This window comes from Opisthocomus hoazin, chromosome 1 (assembly GCF_030867145.1).
Source record: "Opisthocomus hoazin isolate bOpiHoa1 chromosome 1, bOpiHoa1.hap1, whole genome shotgun sequence".
NCBI classification, from domain to species: domain Eukaryota; kingdom Metazoa; phylum Chordata; class Aves; order Opisthocomiformes; family Opisthocomidae; genus Opisthocomus; species Opisthocomus hoazin.
The window spans coordinates 88,048,102-88,074,762 of record NC_134414.1 but is presented as its reverse complement, the minus strand read 5'-3'; the positions used below and the strand labels follow the sequence as shown (position 1 = coordinate 88,074,762).

At 38.7% G+C, this 26,661-nt stretch overlaps 1 protein-coding gene across 3 annotated transcripts; it reads right to left on the bottom strand.

Annotated features, from left to right (window-relative positions):
- Nucleotides 1-491: 491 nt before the first annotated feature.
- On the bottom strand, nt 492-26,661 carry PRPS2 (phosphoribosyl pyrophosphate synthetase 2). 3 transcript variants are annotated; one of them, XM_075428469.1, is made up of 8 exons: nt 26,476-26,660; nt 17,483-17,666; nt 14,888-14,908; nt 11,078-11,176; nt 9,868-9,992; nt 7,192-7,365; nt 3,527-3,686; nt 492-2,565 (listed from the first exon to the last, which is right to left on the bottom strand). In XM_075428469.1, exons 1-8 carry the CDS (start codon nt 26,595-26,597, stop codon nt 2,473-2,475), a joined length of 978 nt encoding a protein of 325 aa, XP_075284584.1. In that variant the 5' UTR covers nt 26,598-26,660; the 3' UTR covers nt 492-2,472. The 3 variants fall into 3 exon arrangements, with proteins under 3 accessions (XP_075284584.1, XP_075284600.1, XP_075284592.1); XM_075428485.1 differs by having other exon boundaries at nt 17,483-17,661; nt 26,476-26,561; XM_075428477.1 differs by lacking the exon at nt 14,888-14,908 and having other exon boundaries at nt 26,476-26,661.

The following is a 26,661-nucleotide window of genomic DNA, read 5'->3' as shown; positions in this document are numbered from 1 at the left end:
GCAGTGAGTGATTGCTTTTGCACCATTTGCTTTTCTTTTCTTCATTTACTAACCTGGCCTTACCTCCACCCCCCAGGTGCTCTCACTTCTGCCCTCTTGATTCTCTCCCCAACCCAGCTGGGTGGGGGCTTGGCTGCCAGCTGGGGTCAGCCACCACTCAACATGCAGCAGGCCACAGACCACAGGGCACTGGATGCCTGAGAAGAGTCACTCAAAGCGTTAACTCAAACTCCCAAAGATATTTAGACACTGTGTCCCTTTTGTTGGACCCTAAAAAGGATGATCTTATTATGAAGATGTGTACCAGTCTGGTGCGATTAACGTTTCATCCTTATGTCCAGGACAGCTTGGAACGTGATTTATGAGCAAGGTTTCCATGAGAATCAATGCCCCTACATTCTTCCCCATTTGAACTGGGCAGGGCATGGTCTTCAAAAGAAAGGAAAAAAAAAAAAGGTAGGGTGTCAAAATACAAACACAAGCAATCAATGTCTTGGCACAAGTAATTTTCAAGTTTTATTTAGAGTATTTGTGCACCATATTATGCAAACCATTCACTGTTTTGTTTGTAACAAAGATCTGATCTATAAAGCAACTGAATTGATACCGCACACTGGAAGTATTGCACACCTTTCACATACTAGTAAGGTCAAAACTTTGGTATAATTATGTGGCCACACAGACGTGGGGAGAACAGCTGCGAAGTAATATTTTGAGGACAATAGGTTAAATAATATTACATTTTAAAAATTGCTTTACCGAATAACATAATGTAAATTTATTTCCATTGTGTTATAATGTATTTTTGAAAATTCATCTGTAATGAAGAATTCCTGAGAATTGGAGGCTGACCTGAATTCTTGCCATAATATTTTATATACCTCATTTTTGTACTAATCACTGAAAGCTGTACAGGTGAAACTGATTTACTCCTTTTACTACAGGGAAAAGAAACCCACAGAAGAAATACAAAATTACTGGAAAATAATTCTAAAGAGACAGTAGATTAATTCTCAGAGAAACCAAAAGAAGAGTCTGAGGATTGTCTTAAGTAGAATGGGAAAAAATCTATCTTACAATACAACATTGTATCATTATAAATTTATCCCAGAATAAACATGGTAGGATGAAATAAAACTATTTTTTATGCAGCTTCACAGTAAAGAAGCATCTCTACCACAGCAAATGTTTTTGTAACTAACAACTGCAATTTCAGGTAGGAAACAGTTCTCCCATGATCTAGGTGCAGGAACACATTCTTAATGCACACAAACTCTTCCTTTCTAGCAGGAAGATTGAAAATATTCCATAGAAGGATTCAAAGACTGAAAATTACAGCATTAGATTTGGTGTGTCATCCCCCCCCCAAGAATCCATTACTGACTGCATTACCGGTACTTAACCATAAGCTTTCTCAGCACACAAAAGGCAAAACTGTTATTGTAATGATTTTAATTCTCTAATGTTAAAGTGTTTAACATAGCTCACTGGCTGCACAGTAAAGTACCATGGTACCTTGTAATAGAAACCTGAAGCTCTACTGACTGTGCACTTTGGAAAAAGAAAAAGTATCATCAGATACTTCTTAATCAAGTATATGTGGGTGGAGACCACCTTGTATAAATACAAGTGTGTTCACATTTGCTGTTTGGACTTTGCCTAGTGAAGCTTTACAATATCAAGAGGAAAACTGCTATGAAATGATTCACATGATCACAATCAAGGAATGTAAAAAACTACGGGGAAAAAATGAAATTTAAACCAAACTGCTCACAATTAAAGATTAGTCCTTATTGATGAAACACATGAAATGAATCATCCCAGGAATACCGAAACATTAATCTTACAACTGAAGCCAGTAATTGCACAGAAGTGTAATGAGAGCTTTACAAAAGAAAACAGCAGCCACATATATCTTGTGGAAAAAAAGAACATGAAGTGTACAAAAGAGTTAATACTATGGATGTGGCAACAGTTCCTCAAAGTTAACGTGAAGTCTACATTTTGTTAGGGCTGACAAAATACTGTTGGTGGTAGTTAAACATAACAAAACAAAAACCAGCTGCTTGCTTGACAGATGAATAGATACAAGACACCCAAGCCTGCAGCCTTTAGCCTAACACAGAAAGTGACCTTACACGCATACACCCTGTTCAGTTCCATGATTAGCTTGTAGTTCTGTATATCAAAATGGATCTGAAGCAGCAGTTTAGCAGGAAGTGAGGATGGGCACATAAAAGAGAACTTCTGCAACACACAAGACTTCCAGACTCTCAAGCGAATTCATAAAGTTTCTGCAAGACAGATTTACTGACCATTCACAAAGAACAAGTGGTAGTTACAAGACAAATATATAATTAAACATACTGGAATTGTACAAAGATACTTCTTTCTTGTGATTGAAATGCATTGCTAAAAACAACAGTGCTAGCTGAAGGGACCTTTGCAAAGATGCCATGAAACCTCCTGGAGTTACAAGGGGACATGACTGAACAGGTAAGACACAGATTCACCATTGTGTGTTCTTCGAATTGCCTCAGCCAGGATCATGGAAATGTCAATAAACTGAAAGAAAAAAAAATCACAAGAGGGTAAATTCTATAGGATAGCAAGAACAATAAATTAACTATACAGTTTATAAATGTACAAACAAACATTCAATTTACCATTGTGCTCTCTCATCTTCTCGGAAGTAAAATAACATTACAGCATTAGGTACTTCACATCCACATAAGAAGTGCATTAATACAAATTAGAAACTCAAAAGCTGAATAAGAAAGCATCGAATAAGACTGCTGCACACTTCTGGCACAGGGCATGTTGTCAAAACGAAACTGTTCTAGCCATCAGATGGCAGTGTCCACTTGACACAAATACAGTTTAAGGGCAGTATACCTTTTAAGTACTTGCCTTGTTTCAATAAATACCAAATAAACTTCAACCTTTTTAAAGTTCAATGTTGCATTAAAACAACCCTTGTATGATTTCCTCCACTCTGTACTAAGGAAAAACTTCAAAAGGGACAAAAGACTTCCCAAAATAATCTCATGTAAAAGCTTCTGACCTAAGTTAGCTTTGTATTTTCAGCTTGGTTTTTGAAAAGAAATCTGTCATTGTTATCGCGAACATTTTTGTTAGTGTATTTTCCAAAAAAATGAAATCATGTAAGGTTTCTGTGGCATCCACAATAACATAGCTAAAGTTCCTACATACAAATATTGCATGATTAATATTGATCAAAAAACAACCAAACAAAAACAAGCCAGCCAATTTTACATTTGCTACTGTTTCAGAGTCATGCATACTCAATCTGTTGCAAATATCAAATACATCGCAAAACTGTATTCTACTACCTGAATCACCTTAAAACAGTTCTTTGGCGTGATTTAGCATAATGTTCTGCAAACAACAAAGCAGCACATGGTAATTTAGAATACTATTTTCCTCTCCAGGCAAAAATTCTAGCATTACTGAACAGTAAAATACAAATTCAGAGTTTAAACAGGTGACAAAGACACCACTGTACCTGAATTTTTGGGCAGTGTTTCATTTTCTCTTCTTGGGGGATTGTATTAGTTACCACAACAGCCTCAAATGATGCATTATTAATCCGAGAAATTGCAGGACCAGAAAAGATGCCATGAGTAAGAATGGCATAAACTTTGGTAGCTCCAGCAGATACTAGCCTGTAGAACACCAAAGGAAAAGTATGCTGTGATGTATGTTTACATACATGGCTATAGATGAAGTCAGACGCAAATCTCTGTAAAATACATTTTACACACACACAAATTCCACCTGGAAGCTACAGGAAGATACAAATATTTACAAAATAATTCAGATAATTTTAAACTTCTTCAAGTTATATGAATAAGTCTCACAAAAAAAATAATAATTAACTGCCAATTAAATAAAAGAGCTCTATAGGGAGCAATGATACTTCTCTAAAATGCTGCACTTTTGACCATATCAGCACAACATACAACTGAATTCCAGTACAAGTTTTCCATCTTAATCAGGCAAAAATGAAGTAGATTGGATGGCAGCATTCACAACTCTGTTGTGCCTCCATTATTGTCCACCTTTATTTTCATTCGCAATTCAAACAAATCTGATTGGAAAGAGTTTCTGAGGAAGAGAAATGCCAGTGATCAAAAGCCCAGTCTACTGCAAGGTTGTGGGAAGACAGGCTGCTGATCAAAGCATGCATTAAGTGATACAGCACAGGAGAAAAAAAACAACGGTATAAATCAAAGAACTAGAACACCTTGTAAATGAGTCAGAATTTCTTAATTTGGTTTTTACCAAAAAAAATGCGCCTGCTTCCACATGCTTGGAGCAGGGCCAGAGGAGGGCCACAAAAATGATCCAAGGGCTGGAGCACCTCTCTTGTGAGGACAGGCTGAGACAGTTGGGGCTGTTCAGCCTGGAGAAGAGAAGGCTGCGGGTTGACCTTATTGTGGCCTATCTATATAATTAAGGGGACTTATAAGAAAGATGGGGACAAACTTTTTAGGAGGGCCTGCTGCGATAGGACAAAGGGTGATGGTTTTAAAGCAAAAGAGGGTAGATTTAGACTGGATATAAGGAAGGATTTTTTTTACCATGAGGGTGGTGAAACACTGGCACAGGTTGCCCAGAGAGGTGGTAGATGCCCCATCCCTGGAAACATTCAAGGTCAGGCTGGACGAGGCTCTGAGCAACCTGACCTGGTTGAAGATGTCCCTGCTCCCTGCACAGGGGTTGAACTAGACAACCTTTCAAGGCCACTTCCAACCCAAACTACTCTATGATTCTATTCTATGCTCAGCTATGTCCTAGATGCTTTTCTAGTCCTACAAATGGAGGCCATAAAGAGCGATATTTTATCAGATCATAGCATAAGCACTGTAAGATAAGAAAAAAGACAAAAGCCACAGAAACATCTCATTTTGAATGACTCTGCAGAATCAAAGTTTTCCAGGCATTCTCAGCATTACGTTTAGTAGCTGCAACCTATAAGAAGGATGCACTCACTATGACAGGGTGAGTGTGCACCAACATTGTCTACTTAAGTTTGTACTTACACAAGTTGATCTGCTATATCTGAAAATACATTTCTTAGTTCATCTGCTTGATATATATGTAGGTTGTTGAAATAAAAAGAGATCTAAGAAGTATGCAGTGAGCAAGTCTAAGCACAAAGTACATATCACCTGGATTTGGCATTAATGAAAAGCACTTTGTGTCAAGAACACGATATAAGGCAGCATCACTCAAGCAGAGGCATCTTTCTTGGTGAACACTGTAGATACATTGAAGGTTTCTGATGGTTTTAGAATTTGGTCTATAAAAAATCCACTGTAGGTAAATAAAGAAGTGCTTCTTTCGTAAGAAGAAATAAAGGCCTCCTTTTTGACAAGAATTAACTTCCTCTGTGCACAGGAGTATAAAAAAGAACCATTGGCTAGACATTTTGTGATTTGGATCTGCAAAGGGCACAGCCCAGAAGCTTTGGGGTCTGATGCAGATTAGTATGCAGATAACAAACAGTAGCACAACATCTCTTTGCAAAATTCCACCAAATTTCCATCAAAGTGAAAAGAAACACAAGACCATATGAATCCTACCACGAGTTTTTGACATCCTTTTACCTAGATGCAAACAGCAAGCCTGCAACTAAATACTGTAAACTCATGGGATGATTTTTACTTCAGATCACTAACCATAATGTCTAGCTCACTTTAGCTGGACCCTTTTGCTTCAACAGAACATGAAACAGAGTCAGGCAGGCAGAGCCACATGGACCTGTTCTGGATGCAAGACTATTTGATACTTTCATAGTGCCTACAAATATATTGGTCTGGAATATAAATTCAAAACACTCTCAACTGACACATATTAGCTAAAGAAAGGATTACATCCAAGAGTAGCAATGCCACAGTAAATGTCCAGCAACATCAATTTCAAACATTCACATGCCTTGCTCCTCAGCAGTTTTTTCCCCACTTCCAATGTGCACTATTTACAAGCATATTGGGGTGGGCTTTGCTATAAACAATATCAAAATACAAGATATTTGAATGTAAGATTTAAAACCTCAGGACCCTGGCCAAGTTTAAATTGCAGCCCTCGTCCTCAAACCGAATTTGGTAGCACATCTTTGGATATGAGCAGACAAGGCAGGAGCACTTTAGTCTAGTGTTGCTCAGCTGTAATACCTCAAATTTGTTCTCAATGAATTTCAGTCCATTTCTCCAATTTGTGAAGACAATTCTGAAGCCAGACTTACTGCCATACATACTGAGTTGTGAAGCCACAGCAAAAGGAAGAATTAATAATTTTAAGAATCATCTTTTTTTTTAAAGGCTACAGACATTACTAAAGTACAGTGTGGTCGATAATGCCAACTTCTGTGGAAAAAACCCCACTGCTACCCTGTACCAGCATAAAGCCAGCTGGAAAATCATAAAGTAATCCCTTCTACTTAGCACTGCTAGGGCCCCAGTTAAGATAGAGGGCCTACATTCACATGCTCCACTTCAAGAAGTGGATCAACTGGAAAGAACCCAGAGGGCATCCACAACAGAGCAGAAGTCTAGAAACCGCATGGAAAGACTGAACAAACTCAAGTTACTAAGTCTAGAGGTGAACAAGAACACTCTTCAACTAACTTCCAGACAAAAGACAGGAAGACTTATTGTCATCTCCCCAGATAAAAAGCACAAGTAGTTTTATACTGAATATGTACATTAAAGATTAATATTAAACACATACTGAACACCGGGGAGAAAGTACTTTCCAATGTTAAATCTAGTAAAGCTTTGCAAAAGATTGCCTCAGGAAAGTGGAAAGGCTCCATGATGAGGGTTTAAGACAAGAACGATTTTCTGTGTGTCATTTGTGCTTTGGAACTGAAAAAATAAACACTAGGCGGCCCAAGTCCCTTCTGAGTTGGATGACTTTTTCTTTATTCTGTCCTCTTTCTAAATACAGATTAGATATGTCTATAAATATTTTCGCAATTCCACGTTCTAAAGAAGGACACAGCTTGATCACAGGACTGTGACCTACAGACTCAAGGATCAGAGTGACTTCATGCTACAGAGATCAGGCTGGGTTATAAGTATGCAGGGCACAGCAATTGCATCCATCGGCTATCTGCAGGTTACAGCACAGTGAGACAGTGGGCCAGTTCATAATGATACTTACTTTTCTGCTGCGTGACATATTGTGCCACATGTGTCAGCCATATCATCGACAAGAATTGCTACTCTGTCTTTCACATCACCAACCAAGACCATTCTGTCCACTTCATTTGCCTTCTTTCTTTCCTTATGAATGAGAGCAAATTCCACATTCAGTCTGTCAGCAATTGAAGTAACCCTAAGTTACAGGAAGAAATACACGACATTTAGAGAATTATTTTAAAAGAAAAAATAGAGGCATGTATGTGTATTTGTCATAAAACACAGTTTTTATATTTCCTGGCTTTCAGAGTACTGCAGCACAACCTTTTGCAAGTAATGAGACAGGTTAGAAACAATCTTAATTCACTGCTAATAAATACAACCAGAGTCTTAAGCTATACTCCAGAAATCATTTTTTTTATTGAATTGACTTTGGCTTTCTGTCATTAAGTGCCTGGCTTTGAAAACATTTCAGCTACTCAGAAGCTTTTATTAAGCTGCTGCAATACCTAGCCATACCAGATAATTTAAAGTAAAGGTAGCCTCAATCCTAAGCCTACAGCAGCACGCACTTTAACATCCTAACTGAAAATATGATTGCAGGAATATGAAACCAAACCAATGGGAAAAAATAAACATATTAATAATGATTAATAATTCTTTTAGCAGTACTTGACTAGTAATCAAGTAGCTTTCTTCATTAGCAATTCCCTTAGCAATGCATTTGCTTGACAAAGATCTTTTTAAAACTGTTCAGGGTGACCTCTGGTGGCCACACAAACCTCCAATAACAAACTTAATTTGTTACAGACTTCTGATCACCTTTTTCAGGTTTTTTAATATACCAGAGCCAGTAGGTATAAAGATACTGTATAACAATACTATGTTTATTCTGTGCTGGCGCAACCTTGTAGCCTGTCTCTTTACAATGTTGTTTACAAGGTTATTAACAGGCACTGCTAACAGAAAATACAGTTTTGCTTCCGTAGCACTTAAATATGAAGGAGCCGTTAGTTACTGCACTTCAACGGTTGGGTGATAAACAAAAAGCCCCAAATGTTTTGGATTTTTTTAGTGAACAATGGTGTAATTTCATAGCAAGTCACAATACCTCAGAGGCATTAAGATACCAATAGAGTATTTGAGTCCCAAAAATTCAATAAGCTGGGGAAAAAAAAACAAGTAGTAAGAAACAACAAAAAAATTCAGATATTTTAAATGAGTGCAAGAACATCTATCTTTAAATTTCTTTAATGCTTACAGATTTAAATTCTAGAGACAAACTTTCTTCGCATTCTATTCACTTTCCATTAACCCAAGTATTATTTTGGAGGTCCACATGTTTTAAACAGAAAGGCCAAACCATTTTCTTTACATTACTGGAAGTAAAGGAGCAGCTATGAATTTATTGAAAGCAACATCTTCCCCTGCTTCACCAGCAACTGCCTGGTTGCATTACAACAAAAGGTACCAAAGACAGACTCTATCTATGTATGTTAAATACAGTAAGAGTGGTCCTCAAAATATAAACTCTTATGGTCAACTTGACAACACACAAATATTTGCCGGGGGGAGGAAAAAATGCTATCTTCTGTCTTGAATTCTAAGCAAAGGCTGTATTTCGTTTCAAAGACAAACAAAAACCCAACTGTGAAAACAACAGTATTCCTATCGGAATACACAAAGAAATTTAATTGACCGAGTCACCTGTATTTTAGAATGCTTTCTATAGTTTATATTCTTCACATCTTTAACTTGATTAATCTAAACAGGAACAACTAATGAGTTGTAATCAGTCTTATTTCCCTATTAATTATTAGAACATGAACACTCACAACAGACCCAAAGACTTCAATTAACATCACATTCTGACAGTCTTTCACATTTTTCCCCATACTACTTTCCAAACATTTACATGACTATGGGCTTACGTGATTCTTAGTTCATTTGTCTTTGTTCCCATTCAGTTTTGTAGCAGCAGCATGAGCAATAAAACTTGAGAATAAGCATTTTGCCTCAAAGGCATGTTTTATCACCTCACCAGCCAGCACGCTTCTGAGATTTTGCATTAGTTTATACTCAACAGATAGCAAATAAAGGATAGTCTGCTGAACAAGTAATGCATGCCGTGAATGAAGAAACACTCCAACGAACTAACTTCTCTATTTTCACCTTTTGCCACTCAAAACAAAACTTTACTCCCTTTTTCTGGTATTCACAGTGTACAACTTGGGGTCAATAGGTTTACAGCTGGAATGCAGTAACACAAAGAAAAAAGAAACACAACTCAAGCAAGCTCTTACCTAAATGCCAGCAGGTACAGTGGGGATAGGCCATATGTTTTGACAGAGAAGAGAAACTTAGGCAATTCCAGAGCGAAGCAGGAAGAGGTGCAGCAACTGGACTAAAGAAGCAAGCAGCAGGAAAAATCTCTTCCCTCCTGCGGAGGGATTCAGCTAACAACGCCATATCCAGGGAGAGAGAAAAAGATTTTCTTTAGCATATAGAAAGCTCCTGGATGTTGTCAAGCATGAACAATACTGAGAACTATTTATCTGGTTTTTACAATGCAGTTGGATTCATCAGTGATGTACCCTGTATCTTGCACAATTCATAGACGAAAAAAAGATGACTAGACAAACTAGTTCATTAACCACTAGCTATACGGAAAACTAATAGTGTTAGGCTTGTATAGTACCTTTTTGCACCACCTGCATCAGGTGAGACTATGATACAGTTTCTCCACTCTAAAATGTTCTCCTTAATCCACTGCAGCACTGCAGGTTCTGCATACAGGTTATCGACTGGAATGTCAAAGAAACCCTAGTCCAAAAGAGAAAAAAAGTTTCATTAACATACGTTTATGTCCTACCTGGAACAAAGACACACAGCAACAATCAACCCTTTGCCTTTCATTTATGATGGAACTTCAATTAGTATTTTACACAGGCCTAATTCTGCACTCTGCTATTACTACCAAATGCAGCACAAGTTAGCCAAATACTAAGGTCTCTAACAACCTCACCCAAGAGCAGTGAAATAAAGTACATCTGTTCTGAAACAATATAAAAATCAGAAAATATCATCACTTGCAAGCACTCAAGTAAATTCATGCTTGTGAAAAGCTCTCAAAAAAATCTAGTAATACTCAACTTCCATAAATTTTAACTGCTTGACATGAACACTAGTGTTTCAAAATGGGGAAGATTCAAGTTAGTATTACTTGAGCAGGAGAAACAGAATCTTTTTGTGCAAGCTGTAATGACAAGAAAACTGTTAGACCACAAATGAAACTGCTTTTTATTTATATGACAGCCATCTAGCATAAGGGGAAATTCTGATTAAACAGAATACCAGAAATGGAAGAGGAGGTATTTTCTAGAAAAAACAAGATATCTTGAAAAGAGATACACACAAGAATGACAAACAATGTCTGCTCTGTGTCCGAGGACAGAGTCTTCTCATTTGCTGGATTCAGCCAGCTAAGGGTTGCCAGTCTCCATCTCCACTTCTCATATGAGAATATTGTCCCCTTTGCTGTAACAACAAAGCTATCTAGGGCAATACTACCATCTCTGACCAAGCCAAGATTTAGAGAACTTGCCCCAAACCAGTATATTTTATGTTCTGGGAGCTCTTACGCTAGACTTTGTAAATTCAGCTAAAAGCTCCAACGTACAGGTATTCAAAGTCACTGCAAAATCACTCCATAAAAATCAAAGCTGGTCTCTTTCAAAAAGGGAATTTAATTAGGCACAGGTAGCGAGACTTGCTCTGAACCCTGAGAATTACATTTCTGTATATATCCTTTCAAAACAATGAGGAAAAAAACCCCAGAGAATGAATATTAACCTTTCATATTAATTCAGTAGAGTTCCTAGCCACAGATAGTAAGAATGGATAGTTACCTGGATCTGAGAAGCATGCAAGTCCATGGTGATGATGTGGTCAGCCCCTGCAACTGACAGCATGTTGGCAACAAGTTTTGCAGAGATTGGAGCACGACTCTGAGGAATAAAGCACAAATGTTTAAATATTAAAAATATTTTGATGAGATGCAAGGAGTCAGAAAGTTAGCTACTTTTATTGATTTTTCTTTTAGAAAATTTGAAATGTAGATATAAAGGGCTCCAGAACTTCAGCTAAACTAGCCTTTCAATAGCTAACCTTGCTACTAGGGTTTTGAAACTCAGCAAAACATTTAGGAGTATCTAAATCAGTTTGCACGGTACTGCTCTGCAGTAATTTGACTAACAAGCAGATAAAACTGAGAACATAATTTTCCAGTTGTTCTACTTAAAACTCCCAACTAGCTTTTCTACAGCAGACAGACAATCTCCATTTCTCTAAGCCACTACCCTGCACTAACAACCAACTCTCAAGCAACTATCCTGTTCTAAAAAACATGGCCAAAAACAACAATTGAAGGCAGAGTGAACCCAACTTTTTGAAAAGATCTATGATGGCAGGGGTCTTCTAACCCAGCCTATTTATTTTTTTGCTAATTCAGACTTAATTGTTAGATGCAATTAGGAGTCTAGAATTCCCAAAAGGGGCAGGGCAGACGGAAAAAAACAAGGAAGTGGGAAGAAAAAAGACAAGCAAAAATCTAATCAGTGAAGTTAATGCCAATGTCAAGAACTTTTTAACAGTGACAAGGATGCAGAACAAATAGCAACATAAGAACCCAGAAGATGGAAAATCATGACTGGATGATACCTCATTTTCAAATTTTCTTTAAGCTCTGGAAAAAAACCAAAAACAAAACCCTATGTTGCCCTAGACAGCTTTCTCTGCAACAGAAATACTAAAAAAAAAACCCTCCTGCTTGCTTTTTGTCAATTTAAGTCAGGCTAATAGCTGGCAACAACACTAGCATGAAGGCAGAACTGCAATTCAGAGGTTTCATCTCACTGTCAGACTCTTTTGCTGGCACAGTATTCTCTCCTGCTACATCTCTACCAAACAGCCTCATTTAGCCTCCTAGGAACCCCCCCTCCCTCCACCCCATGTACACAATTACAGAGTATCTGTTTTCCTTCCACTAATGCTCAAGGTCATAACCTAAAATAAGATGCACCACTGCCAATTTAATCCAGATGCTCTTCTGTCTGCGTCATATCAAGGAGCCAGTATTTTCCTCAAAACTGTTGCGAATTTAGGTGAGAACTCTGCATTTCTGTTTTAACTTGCAGATTGCAAACACACTTTCAAAAAAGAAACGGGGATATTGCACTCTTTCTTATGGCCAGATCAAGTTTATTATCATCATTACAGAAATTCTTCATTTTGAAAACCATCCCTTTTGGTTATCATGTTTCACAGAATATCACCACCATTTAGTCTGTGTAAGATACACAGAAGATATACGCAACTGCTAGCACTTCCCTAGATCTCTGCAATTCAGATGCATACAGCTTCCATAAGAGTTTGATTGTGACTGATGCTTCAGCACAGACGATTTTCCAGTTAGAGGATTATGCTGCTCCTCATTTAAGTTCAGCTCTCTGTAAGGTTCAAGACAGCCAAAGCTTTCTGGATATTTCTACTATTAGTAGTAAACTTTTGGTTCATACCATTCAAATTCCTGATCGCTTCAGCTCATTTTAGCAGAACAAACCAACATTTTTAAGCTGGGCTTCAAAATATTCTCAAAACTCTGGCAGCGTCTAACACAAAGATTTCATTTCTACTCTGTTGACTCTACCACAATGTTCTCTTATCATCTCTTTGCAAAGGTCTGGTTTGATGTTACAGCTAAACTGGATTAACAGGTGATGCTGAAACAGTGAGCTTTGCTCTTCTGCTTGTCCCATCGCTTCTTCCCAGGCTATACATTTCCACCACTTCCCTTGGGTTTCACACCAGGACTTGTCTGAACCCACAATAGCCAAATCATAAAATCATAAAATGCTTTGGGGTCAAATGGACCTTTTGAGGTCATCTAGCCCAAGCCCCCTGCAGTGGGCAGGGACATCTTCAACTAGACCAGGTTGCTCAGAGCCCCATCCAACCTGGCCTTGAATGTTTCCAGGCATGGGGCCTCCACTGCCTCTCTGGGCAGCCTGTTCCAGTGTTTCACCACCCTCTTTGTCAAAAATTTCTTCCTTATATCCAGTCTAAGTCTACCCTCCTTTAGTTTAAAACCAAATGACGCAGCTCAAATGGAAGAGAAAGGAAAAGATGATGGCAAACCAGGACCACTCCCTCTGGTAGAAACAAGTAATAGTTCAGGGCTGCTGAAGGCAAATTACATTCTTCCTAGAATGTGGTTTGCCATTTCCATTCCATCTGGCATGGGGAATTTTGCTTTTATTTTTTTCCATTTCTGTGCAAAGTGAATACCACCTAGCTTGTCTTATGATGGTGATACTCATGATACTGATACATTAAAAAAACCCAAATATTTTCCTGCATCAAATACTAATGTATACATTACCAATTGGTACTTCTTTCAGCAGCTCGCCTTGCAGGCTGCCTTCCCAGAAGGAAGAACTTCAAGGTTTTACTACTAGGTAACTTGTTTTAGCAGACATGCACATATCACAGATTGCCTACATGTTGTTGGACAGAGGGTCTTAGAAGGAAAGATAGCCATACACCAATACTTGTTTCTCAAGAATGGGCTAACAGGAGATTAAGACAAATGAAGTTTGCAGCTATCTGACAGTTTCCTTTACACAAAATTGTGCATTAAAAGAAAATACATGACATATTCAAAAGGATTTAAGATTTGATTGCTTGCATAGAAAATAAATTTTGTACAACAATATGATCCAAATTGAAGATTGTTTTAAAATCAGAGGAAGTATATTCACGGGAACCTCAGATAACCTGGCCTCATTATTCAGAAACTTGGATGACAAAGATAGATGAGCACTCAAGATTTTATTTGTCTGGGAGTTTGTAAGGTTTGCTTCCGATCAGAGTTGCAAGAACATACAGAGATTCAGAGTATTCATTGTTTCATTCTTTGACACAATTTGAGATTAGTTTCAGAATTAGTGCGAAATGCAACATTACATTATGTACAGAAACCAAATTGTAAAAAAAAAAAAAAATCACTGAGGTTTTAGTTCCTAAGCAAGTTCCCCACTTATGTAGAACAAGTTACATAAGCGATTTCTTCCTTTGTGATGCATTACAAATTTATTCACAATTCTTAAAATTAGCAGGGGCAAAAGGAAATCCACAAAGCTAATACAAACAACCTCACAAGAATAACTATGCAAAGGATACATGGCTGAAAGTAAAAGTTGTCTATCAAGATTAAAGTTCGGTTGCCATTAAGCATCTTATTGTCTTGCTCAAAATGCATCACATGCATACTGAACAACAAAAAAAAATCCAAGAAACCCCAAAGATTTATAACTGGAACTTCCACTTCCAAGAAAGCCAGTTGTGAAGTGTATGGACACTGAATGTTCACTAATTTATAACCTAAATTTATAATTTCAAAAATGAGACATGCTTTGAAGCTTCAGAAGTTGACAGCCATTATCTTGAATATCCAGATAAATTTTTATCTGGGAGTTTTCTAGTAGCAAATTATTCCACAGGATTACTGTTATGGCCTAGGTGAAACACAACTGAAATCAAGAAGTGAAACTGAAAGTGTTCCCAGTTATACATAATGTAACCCAGTAAGTTTCACCCTTTAAGGCCATATTAATGGAAATGCATAGCGTTAGATTAAAAAAAAAAAAAAGGATACCTACCCAACGCTCCACGGACCCCTTCTACAAATCAAAAAAACAAAGTTACATGAGCTGTAGAACACCAAACTCACCTGTCAATCTACTTCTAACTTATCTCAAAGGCATCTCTGCAGCATCCTGCATAAATGTGTCCTGCCCATGGCATGGAAGATTAGCATCATTAGAGGATGCATAAATGTAACTATGGCCAGAGCACACATACACCTAAGCTAATTTTAAATTAACTACCTTGTGTATCAGAAGTTTTCTAGTTTATGGGAGTGCTTGATTGCACCTAAATTAATTTACCAACTTTTCCACAATTCTCAGCAAGCCTTTTTTTTAAACCTCTGTTTCTTATTTAAAGCTTGTCCAGGTTTAACGCTAAATTTCCAGAGCACATTACCCTGGCCTTGTTCTGAATAGGGTTTTTTTTACTGCAAGGCCCATTCTTTAAATAAATAAATCAAGAGCACTTTCATTGCTCTCAGTGTTCGTAACTGCAGAGACATGAAGAACACAGGGTAATTTCAAGCAGCAAGGACTCACTCCAGTTCTTTATGGATTAAAGTCAACAACTTCAAATCAGAAAACCATATCCAGCTAGTGAAGATTACACTGCTTCAGTTCACAGACAAGAAAACTACAGAAACATCTTTCAGAGAGACGAAAATCTGTGTATAACCATAGGAAGAAAATGGCTGGCACTTTACTGACACTTCAGGCAGCATGCAAAGCTTGTGCACTCAACATGGGTCAAAGACCAAGTGATGTGATGCAATTCAACAGCAGGAGGAAAGATCTACCTGTCAATAAGCTGCACAAAGTTGACAGCTGTATTATAGCTTATTTTGCAACATGGAGGTCAACTACCAAGGTTAATTTCCAAAGATGGCAAACATTTTCTCAATTGCAAACAGAGGTAAAAAAAAGAAAAAATACATGGCTTGCCTAGCATTGCAGGAGAAGTCGGTGACACCCAGAGAACTGTCTGGAACCACAGTCAAAACCTCTGTTAACCAAAATCACTTTCCTAGTCTATCCACCTTCAGGTGGCATTTCCAAAAGACAAAATGCTTCTTGGTGACATGCTGGGCCACCACATTGTGGGTTTTAAGTATCTCTTGGAAGTCTTCCATGCGGATTTTGAGTACCCTTGACAAGGCATAACCCTAGACGCATGGAAAACTTGGGACATACTCATCCTTTTCCCATACCAAGAACTTACAGGATGTTACAGCAGAATCTTCCAATATGAACTTGGAAATCAAAACACAATGAGATACTTTCCTTCCCTTTCAACACAATGTTTACCGCTTCCCTTCCAAGCTCTTCTGATAAGGAGTATTTCAGCTCTCCTGATAGAGAGAGCGCATTATTCGATACAAAATATAGCAAAAAGGAAGTTCCAAAAGAAGTATGCAAAGAATAGATAGATACTATGTAACTCGAATTCCATTTTTGGATGTATAACAAGCGGGTCTTAATAATACTGGTATGGTGTTAGAGAACCTGCATTAAAAGAATGAGTATATTAAAAAAATAACTTTTATGTATATAGTTTTGTTATCAGACATCACAGGCTGAAGATTACATATTTGTAATATCTGCTATTATTTTTAGAGTCTGCTTTACTTCTCAGTCCTGTTGTGTTTTATATAAAAGAATGCACAGAACAACAGAAGGCTTTCGGGATGGTTTGCTTGATGCCCAAAGTGAAAGGGAGGGGGCAGTCCATTTATGGCAAGTGTCAGAGAGGGGCAATTTTCCAAACAGACAGCTATCGCAATCCAATCTTAAAAGCCAAATTCACATTTATTCTTTTGTTAGTTCTTTTCAAGTGAGTTTATGTTAAAGTAACATTCACATAACATTAGTTTTTTTGTATATATAGTAGAGATAGGAAAATTTGGTTCTGTATCTTAAAATCAAACTCACTTGCCCACAGAGTTTGTTACTCTGTTACCAACTTGGCTGAACCAGTATATTTGTCAGTTATGACAGATCAAATACTGGAAAAGGGCACCACGATCAGAAGAGTATTTATGAAGTTTGCATACAATTTTTGGTCTGCATCAATAAAAATAATTACAGATATTAAAACTTTTTTTTATTCTGCCTCACAGCACAAAATAATGTTTTTATTACTGTTATGCATTGCAGATTTAATCAGTTCCTTTCACTTGGCTCTGTTTAACCATATAGGTTAAAACCCACCTACATAAAGGTTACAGCACTTCAAATTTAGGACTTAATTCCATGCAATTAAAATGTTTAAAAGGCTGTACTCTCTTCATCTATAGAGAGTTAAAAAAAAAAGAAGCTAGAAAAAGCAGAAAAAACAGTCCCATAAGGCGAGGTCTGCTAGCAGGGTACTCTGCAATATACCACACACTTAGGATGTACTTACTTTGTCAATTATCAAAACACAAGCAAAACATAATTTATTGCTTCTCTTCATTCACCTCTGGGTGTTATAATTGAATATTTTACCAAAAAAAGAAAAAAGGCAATTCTTTCAAATCACCAAGAAGTTTACAAAAATATTTCATCTCCAAAAATTTCAAGTGAATAAGCAGAAAAAAAACATTCCGAAATTACACAGTTCTTACCTACCTTGTCTTTCTTATCTTGCCTGGCATACGGAAAACAAGGAATTACAGCAGTCACTCTGGAGGATGATGCAATCTTGCAAGCATTGATCATGATGAGCAATTCCATTAAGTTGTCATTTATTTCTCCACAGCCACTTTGGATGATATACACATCTTCTCCTCTCACACTTTCACCAATCTCTACACTGGAAGAGGAGGAGATGACCACTTAAAAAATCGAATTACTGGAAAAGCATTATTAAAGAATAGAAAAAACAGTTTTGGTTTAACAAACTTGCATAGGTTTATCCCCATTTAACTTTTTTTTTACAGCAGTTTGAATAACTGTCCCCTTGATACAAAGTCCATTTCAATTTAAGCCAGTCTAAAATTTACTTCAGCCTAAATACAGCCTTTGTAAGTTCAGCACCAACCAACATGTAACTATGGCTATAGCACTGATACAGCTCACATTGCTACTAAATTTGATACTGCTTTTTTGGTTTAGTCTGTATATTCTGTGTCCTTGCCATCTCCCAAGGAGCTGACGATTTAAAGAATAACCTAGATAAGTACAGAAACCAGAGAGCCAGCTTTAGAGTATCAAATACTACTTGCATCGAAATATCTCTAAGAAAGGCAATTATATTTCTATTGTAATTAAGAGGTTACTAAATTACTGCATTTTAGAGAAGACAAATATCAAACCACACTGCAAAACCAGAAGTCTGGTTAAAATTTACACCATGGTGTCCAAGCAAAGTATTTTTTAGAAAAAGAAAGCCTTAGAGAAAGCTAAGAGCGCTACTCATCAACAGCTCACCATGACTCAACAACTCTCACATTGTGTCATTACAGCTCTATTTGCTCTAATTGCGCTTACGTACTTTGGTTCCTTATGATAGTATCTAAGAGTTATTTTATTCTACCACAGATTTCAAGGCAAATTCTGGTACTGATCACTGCTCACACCACAGAATTCAAAAATTACATATAGCTTATAAATAAACAGGAAAGTCAACACACATCAGTTGAATGGGGATTCTTTTTCAATTCTAGACCCAAGCAAAAGAAATCTACTGTTGAACCACACTAACTTTTCATACCTCTTACTCCGAAACTTACACATTAAAGCAGCAGACTAACCTTCATTTTTCCCTGACTCCATGCACAACATACAAGAAACATGCAGACTTCCTAAATAACAAGGCAAACAGACCTTTCAAACCCATGCTCTACTAAGTTGTTAAATTCTAAAATATCTTGGGTCCTTATTTAAAAGGTTTCATCTTCACCCAAGGTGCAACTAAGCAAAAGCTTCCAGCTGGAAACCATCAAAGTGGCCCCGATGTGTGTAGAATAATTTCTGTTCTGGGTCCTTCAACACTGAGGCTTGTTCCAGTCAAACACAGTCCAAACGACTTTTATTTATCAGCTTTCAGGGTGCTGTCTAAGACTCATTAGCTTTCTGTAGCTACAAAACACAGAAAGGAATTTACTGCTCAAAAACATCTTAATTATATGCAAACGCTTGATTTATTACCATCAAGATAGTTGAGTCCATGCTCTCAGCTCCCCTATTCGACTCCTCTGCAGGCTCAAACAAGCTATAAAAAGATTATGTCTTAATTCTTCCTCCTTAATTGAATACATTTTTTGCCTAAGAATGCTACCAGCAGGATTTCTCAAGGCCAAAAGAAAGCAAACCATCTAGCAAACACCAGGATCTCCAGAAGGACAGAAGTGGTCAAGGAGAGTGTCATCTGCAGATTTGTCAGTGTTAATCCAGGAAACCTTTTGGAGGTTTTCATCACAGCACAAACACACATTTTTTTGATCGTGCAACTGTTACTTTCTTGTCCAAGTTTTTGATCAATGGAACAGGGCTCTACAGAGAAAACCATTTTGACGAAAGTATTTTCCTAGTTTGTTTTCCTTCTTGGAGCTGAAAACGTTGTGGTCAACATAACATAGGTTCAGCAAGACAGTAAACATATTCCTTAACCGGAAGAACCGCTAAGAAATAACAGGTTTCAGAAGGTCAGGGAACATACTTTGAGATAAATATAGGTCTTGTTAATACTACAGACTTGAAGTGATGCTTCTTCCATTGCCATTAACTACTGTATTTTCAATGACCATGGGCTAGCAATAACTTGTTCACCCTGTAAAAAACTTAGAAAATAAAAATGCTACTATTTTCTCTATTGGTGCATTTGAAAAAAGTTTGGTTATGCTTTTCAGGCCAGAATGACATACTACTTTGGCACAGAGAAATGTGAATGTATGTGTACATGGATATAGAGAAATACCTTTTCTAGTGGACACAGAAGTTAGGTGCAGACTGAAATAAATCAAGCTTAAATTAATACTTGCATAGCCCTCGGGAGTAACCAAGCAAGAGGTGCCAGAGAACAGCATAATTCAATTGTTGCACAAAGATCTTCTCCCAACCAGCTGGAGACAGGTGCACAACAAATCAGTATCTCTTCTTGCCTACCTTCTCAAAGATTGGTATTGAGAGGTATTGCGTAGACTCAACCAACAGACACACAGCTGCCGGCTTTACCTTCATCAAGCCACACAGTAAAAGATAACCAGTCACTGTGCTGCAAGTATTCCATCAGACATAGCCTGTACTAACCACACCGGGCGGTTTTGTGTGGGGTTTTTTTGTTGTTTTTTTCAGGGGTGGGCAGTTTGGGGTTTTTTCTTTGTTTGGTTTGGGGTTTTTTTGCTGCCTCCCCTCCCCCCTTTTTAAACACACATTCAGCTGTAAACAGGCAAACAATAAGAGACTACAAACTACAGTATCAGATATCTGAAGTATTGTACCTCAAACGTTTAATAGAGAACACTAAGCTAATCGCAGTCAAACTTTGGGACAGTGAACTTACTAACATCACTACTAAATTCCGCTTAGACCACCTACATCATTACTGAATTAACTGTTTGGGGGGGTTATTTAAACAATTTCACATAGTGAGGACACAGATGAAGGACACAAGAACAAGCTCTTGCCTCAAGATTACAAGCTGTGTTTGTTTTATGCAATTTAATCAAATTCAGCTATTTGGTAACATTCAGTTTAAATAAACTTCTTGTTCAAGAAGAGTCAACAGAACCTGTACGTTAAAAGCCCTGACATCACGCAATTGTGTTTTAAAGTAAAAATTATGGAAATCAATAGCCCACAAAAGTAACTAACCTTGAGCCAGTCGCTCGGAATGCACAAGCACACGGCTCTAGCTGGGAAAGATACACATAAGACAGGACATGATGAAAGCCAAGTCTGACTGTTGGTATCTGCCTTCATCTTGCAGAGGCTGATTTGAGAGTTCAATTTAATAACTAGAAACTTGGACAGACGAATTACCGTGAATTAAGGATAAGGCTCAAAACCCACTTATGTTACAAACATATTTCAATGGCACTCATTAAGCAAAATTCAAAATGAGGAGTAACAGCAGGCTGAGCTCCTTCTGAGCTAGATTTACAGTACACTCCCAACAGAAATTACAGTGATGGCAATTTTAAATTTGTATATCCTAACTGAAAAATCACAGTTGTGGGGAAGTAGGGGAATAAGGATGCAGAGCCAGACTAAAATGGTAAATAATATAAATCTGTAACTAGGATCCTGTTCAAACCATGCACTTAAAAGGGTGCTATGTACCTTTTTAAATAATTACAATAGATTAAGCTTCTAACCATACTTACAAGAAGTAAGATTTTTCAAGCAATTTAGGTGCCAATAAAGTAGATGTGTACTTCAGGCACTTTCAATAAAAAAAGAAGCAGCTAAAATTTAAAGGTCGAGTCTTCATAGTGTGCAGAAAGAATCAATATCTCAAAAGTGATAAAAAAAAATCCACATGCTGAATTTGCAATTCATTGAAACCCAGCCAATGGAAAGCATGAAATAGAGGGGTGTGTTTGACCTCCTACCTTTGGGAACTTATTTTGCAGAGTGAAGTCTTTTAATGCAAGACCTCCAACCTACTGAGCAAATATTTCAACTGCTGTGATGTTACGTAACAAAGTGGGTACCAGCAAAGCCCAAAGCAACAAAGAAAAAATAAAAATGCCCGAGGTGGTTTTAAGCCTATATGTATCCTGTATCTCCTGGCACCCATGGTATCCCCCTCAACTCTAGGCTCTTCCACTTTGATTAACAGCTCCAGGACCAAGCCCCAACTAGACCTTCATTCACAACTGCCCGGTCCAAATTGTGGGCACAAGCATGGTAAGCACTGTAAGATGGGAAATATCTTCCTACCCTCCACCCTGGCACACAGCCTGTCACCACAAGAAGCAAAATACCTTCACTTGAGCAGCTCTGGGTTGAGCCACGTGTAGTCCAAAAGGAGCCCTCAGAAATTTGGAGACAAAAGCTCTAACAAGCCTGACCACGTGCAGAGAGTCTTCAAAGGCTAAGTACCAAACTGTGCAGCTTAGGACATGTGGGATAGTCAGCCATAATTCACACAGCCTGTTTTTTGTTTTTAAATTTCAAGCATTTAGCATCTACTTAAAGATAAAGAGTGCGCAGTATACATCAAGGTCAATAAAGTGGAAGTCTCAAACCAAAAGCTCTGAAGCCTTTTGGGGCCTTTTCTGATTCAGATCAATGAACAATATGATAAATGGCTGTATTTGCTGCATCTTCAATTCCCTATATAAATAAAACATGCAGAATGCACAATGAGGAAACAATTTTTACCATATTCAACCAAGCTGGTAAAATCTGTTTTTCCAGCTTTCCCTTGCTCACACCAGTGTAAGTAAGTGGGGAGCGAGGGAGAAAGCTGCCTCCGCTGCCACAGGAGGAGCACAATAACCCCGCTTGCGAATCACTCGCTCCGCAGCTTGGCAGTATGAATAGACACTTCACACCCCAGCCTGTCCCTAAACTCTACCGCCTTCAGCTGATTTAACGCCAGTTTATTACCTGAGCTTGCTTATGCCACAATTAGGGGTCTGCAAACACCATAACCACCTACTCCAGTGAGGGCGATACAGCTCATGGCGCCCGCAGCAGCTGAACCCAAAGGAACCAAGGCACAGGGGACATAGTGAGGTCATGGCTCATTTGAGACAACTAAAGTAGAAGAGTTGGAAGATGCTGAAAGGGAGATGGGAGGAAAATGTTACAGCACAGTGCTGAATTGTGTATGCCTGACATATTGCACTGATTTCAAAGTCTCCAGGTTTGTTCCTGATTTTTTCAATTATTTAATTCACAGAACAAATGTTTTCATTGCTCTGCTTTGTGTGAAATACAGACTCACATCCATCCTTGTAAGAAATCTCTGAGGAAACATCAGCTATTTTTCTCATATCTTTCAAGATTAAATTTCAGTCCAACATATCAGTTTTATTTACTTACAAACAAGTGGCCCTCACATCAACAGCACAGCTTCTCCCATGCAGCAGACAATGTCCCTTTGTAGTTAACTCATTTTCCTCTGTAAAAGCTGAACACCATACACTTATGTCGATATTTCTGAAACAACCCAGCTTCAGCAGCTAAGTAAGGCTGTGGATAGGCAGTCTCCAAATTCACACGTGCCAGAGAGGACTTCATTCCCCTCCTCATGGATCTGCCAAGATCTGCAAGAAGATTCACTTCAGCCAGTGAACCTGGTGGGAAGAAGCTAGGAAGCTCATGGGAACAGGTGGGAGCACTAACTTCTTCCACTGAGAGAGATGCGTGTAAGAGGATGCCACCTATGACTCCAGTTTCTCCATTTTGCGAGCAGTAAGTTATTTCAAGGATAGAGTTAAAATAAAAAGTCTTTAGAGAAGCATACCTACCATATACTGTCAGAAAATATATTTAAGAAGTTATGTACATTCAATGATAGTTTTTTTCATCAGCTGACTCACTAAAAATACCTGCACTGGGATTTAATTGTGTGTCAACTATAATTAAATGCCATCTCAGTGTACGTGGAGACAATTTTGTGAAAAACTTCAGAGCATTTCATATCTGTATGCTTCTGTTACACGTCTGTCAGTTTCACGATGCTAAGGCTACAACAGCCATGCCTGTTTAAGGACTTCCATTCCCTTCCTCTTCCTCCAGCCTGCCAACTGCTGATGACAGTTGCTTGTGGGATCTGAAGACGACAAACTGACTGAGCCCTCACTGCAGCCCTAATATTTTGCCAGATAGGTGAGAAGGTGGTGCCACCCAAGCTCCTACCATGACATTGTGGCTGGCACTTTATTGACACACAAGTTTTGAATACTAAACAGTGTTATCTCCCACAAGCAGACATTATGAAGGGGCTCTGTTGCTGCTTTAGTTAGGGTTGCTTGACTCCAGCAGTCAGCTGAAGGAAAGCATTTCCATGCTGTTTAGAAGAAGGAAAAAATGGGGCAGTGGTCAAGTCTACCACCAATTTCCCTCGCTTCCTCTAGCACAGACATTACATTTCTCAGTTATAGACCTCCAAGAATACCGAGAGCCTAAATCAGAAGGGAACTGGGATATTGCTAGATATGCTAGTCTCAGTACAAATTAAAAAGAGAAGCCTTTCCCATTTTAAACGTTCTGGAGTCAGGAACCTAGTCAGTCACAGTGCTTGTCACTGGTGGTCCTATCCCTGACTAATCTCAGGGTACAGTTTTAATTCTTCAGAACCACTTACATCCGCTAAGGATGGGGACTGAGACCTAAAGCCTGTTTGAGGTGAAATATAACGCAAAATATTTAATGACTCTTCCTCTCCACTCTACTCTGCAAGTCAGACAAACTGCAGTTCTCAAGTAAAGAGTTTCCAGCTAGGACCATCTGACAAGGATTTAAGCCTGGGGCTGCACACATCTATCAATTTACACACAATTTACATTTAAGAGAATGCAGGAAACAGCAAAACAGAGTTTTTAAACAAAAGGTGATTCTTCTCTGCAACTTGCTAACTCAACAGATTTGACAAAGCAAAAGTTTGTTGACCCTCAGACCCAGGCTTATCTGTTTGCACAGGGGTTTGACCAAGTGCCATTGGGAAGGTTTAAGGTTCTTTGAGCATTTAAACGATCAGGTTCTAGTATTCTGCAATACTGCAAGTGTATTTCATAATGCAAATACACTTGTCTATAAATTTAAAAATGCAACAAAAATACGAAAAAGGACTGTGCTGGATTATTTTCATATAGGAAGAAATAAATTTTTGCTTAGATACACACACAAAGAAACTTTGCTATACAGACTGAAAATCCAGATCACTCAGGCAAGAACAACTGCAGCATAAATATCTTATCAACTTTAGCTGTAGTTTAATCTCAAATACATTGTTGAGGAACTATTGCTGATTTTTTTATTAAGAACGTCAGTGTACAAAACTGGAAGGCAAACACTCTGAAATAAATTGCTAAGGATATTGAAAAGAGAATCCACTTCAAACATTACATAGTGGGTACAACTGTACTTCCTGAACAGGAAACAAGAACATAGTTTCAGAACCTCAAAGGTATGAAGTTGTAAAAAAGGAAAACAAAAACAAACACTTAAGGATTTGAATTGTTAAGGCATTTTAAGTTCAGAAAAAAAAAAAAAAGGCAAACTAACAGCCTCGCAGTGTTGCGACAGAAGCAACCAGAAATAATGTTTAGATTAGATACATTCCTCATGTCTATACCACACTACATCCCTACTTGCCTAAGAAAATAAACTGGCACTACTAGGTTAGCCAAACCACTGACATGCTGCAGCCACCACTACCTACTTGTTTAATGACAGAGGCCAATACTGCACACCTGGAAAATCAGGTGGAATGACAGACTGGAGATTATTGTATCCGGAAGCCTAGAATTTAATTAACTCAGCTCATAAAATAAATACGCAAACTTGGGAGATAAATTTCTACCTTGGATGAAAGCTAAATCAATTAATCTCTGCTTAAAGCATAACAAACAGCAGAACCAAAGATAAGTGTCTCTGGAGAATAAACATTTAAAAAAAATTAGAAATAAGTTAACAAGAAAGTCACGCAACCAAATACAGAAAATAAGTTTTATCATGCAGAAAAGAGATCAAAGAGCAATAAAGTGAGTATGGGGCTGGAAAGACTTGAGAGAAGATTTAAACATTTAATCGGGAATGAATAGAAGAGTCAGAATGTGCAAACATTAGGTTGCATAAACACGAATGGAAAAGGGTTTATAGTAATGCCAGGGAGCGTAACTAGAACAAGAGCAATTAAACTGAGAACGCAAAAACACAGACACAATAGAAGAACAAGCTTTGTGATAGCAATTTTAGAATACACCACGTTAATCTTTCAAAGGAAGCAATGAAAACATGCTTGTTCGGGAGATTCAGAACAAGAACAGATAAAAATAAACATAGAGTAACCTCAGAGACTAGCCAGCTACCTGCACTTGGGGAACCTGTCTTCTAGCTGGCAGCCTAGTCTCACATCTATATGGAAAAGCAGTTGCACGGTCCTACCAGCTCACAGGATGAACATACAGCTGTCACCTCAATCTAAAATTTTTTATTGAAAATGAGTAAATACGGCTAGGCAGAAAGCTAAGGTGACGAACTAGTAAAGATAGTATTAGTAGAAAAAGCACTAGCAACTGCATTTCTGGAGAGACAAGGCAAGCAAGCTGTACTCCTGGTTCCACGCAGGATTTTTTTGTGCTGTCACCAGAGTCACCGTCTGCGTTTGGCTGGCCAGCAGCCTGACGTGCCCAGGCTTCCAGCAGCGAGCCAAGGCCACCACAGCAACCGTACCACCTCATGCCGGGCCAGCAGCCTCGGACCAAGGCAGTGAGCCGTACGGGAGCCGCAACCGGCCCACCACACGCACCCGGCGGCTGCTGGAAGGTGAAGCTCAGGTGCAACGAACCCCGAGACGCGACCTGACCCAGGCTCTCTCCCAGGGGGCCTCACCCATCACCGCCACCCCGCTCTCACACCACCTGCGAGCGGCGGGACGAGCCTCAGGCCGCAGGCGGGCTGCCTTCACCCGGCGGGACGCCCTGCGCGGCCACCCCACGCACCTGGTCTCCTGGTTGCTGAACTTCTTGGTGACCACCTTGCCCAGCTCCAGCCCGAGCCGGTCCGCCACCCGCTGGGACAGGTCGTGGTGGGAGCTGCCGCTGAACAGCACGATGTTCGGCATGGCGCGAGGGGCGAGAGAGACGGGGCGCGGGCACCGCCGCGCGGGGCCAAATAACCGGCGCCGC

Coding starts and splice junctions, on each gene's coding strand:
- PRPS2 (XM_075428469.1), bottom strand. CDS start 26,597: ATGCCGAACATCGTGCTGTTCAGCGGCAGCTCCCACCACGACCTGTCC. Junction 14,909..17,482: donor GGCAAGATAAGAAAGACAAG/GTAGGTAAGAAC, acceptor TTTGATTTGTAG/AAGGGGTCCGTGGAGCGTTG. Junction 3,687..7,191: donor ATATGTCACGCAGCAGAAAA/GTAAGTATCATT, acceptor GGTGTTCTACAG/GCTAGTATCTGCTGGAGCTA.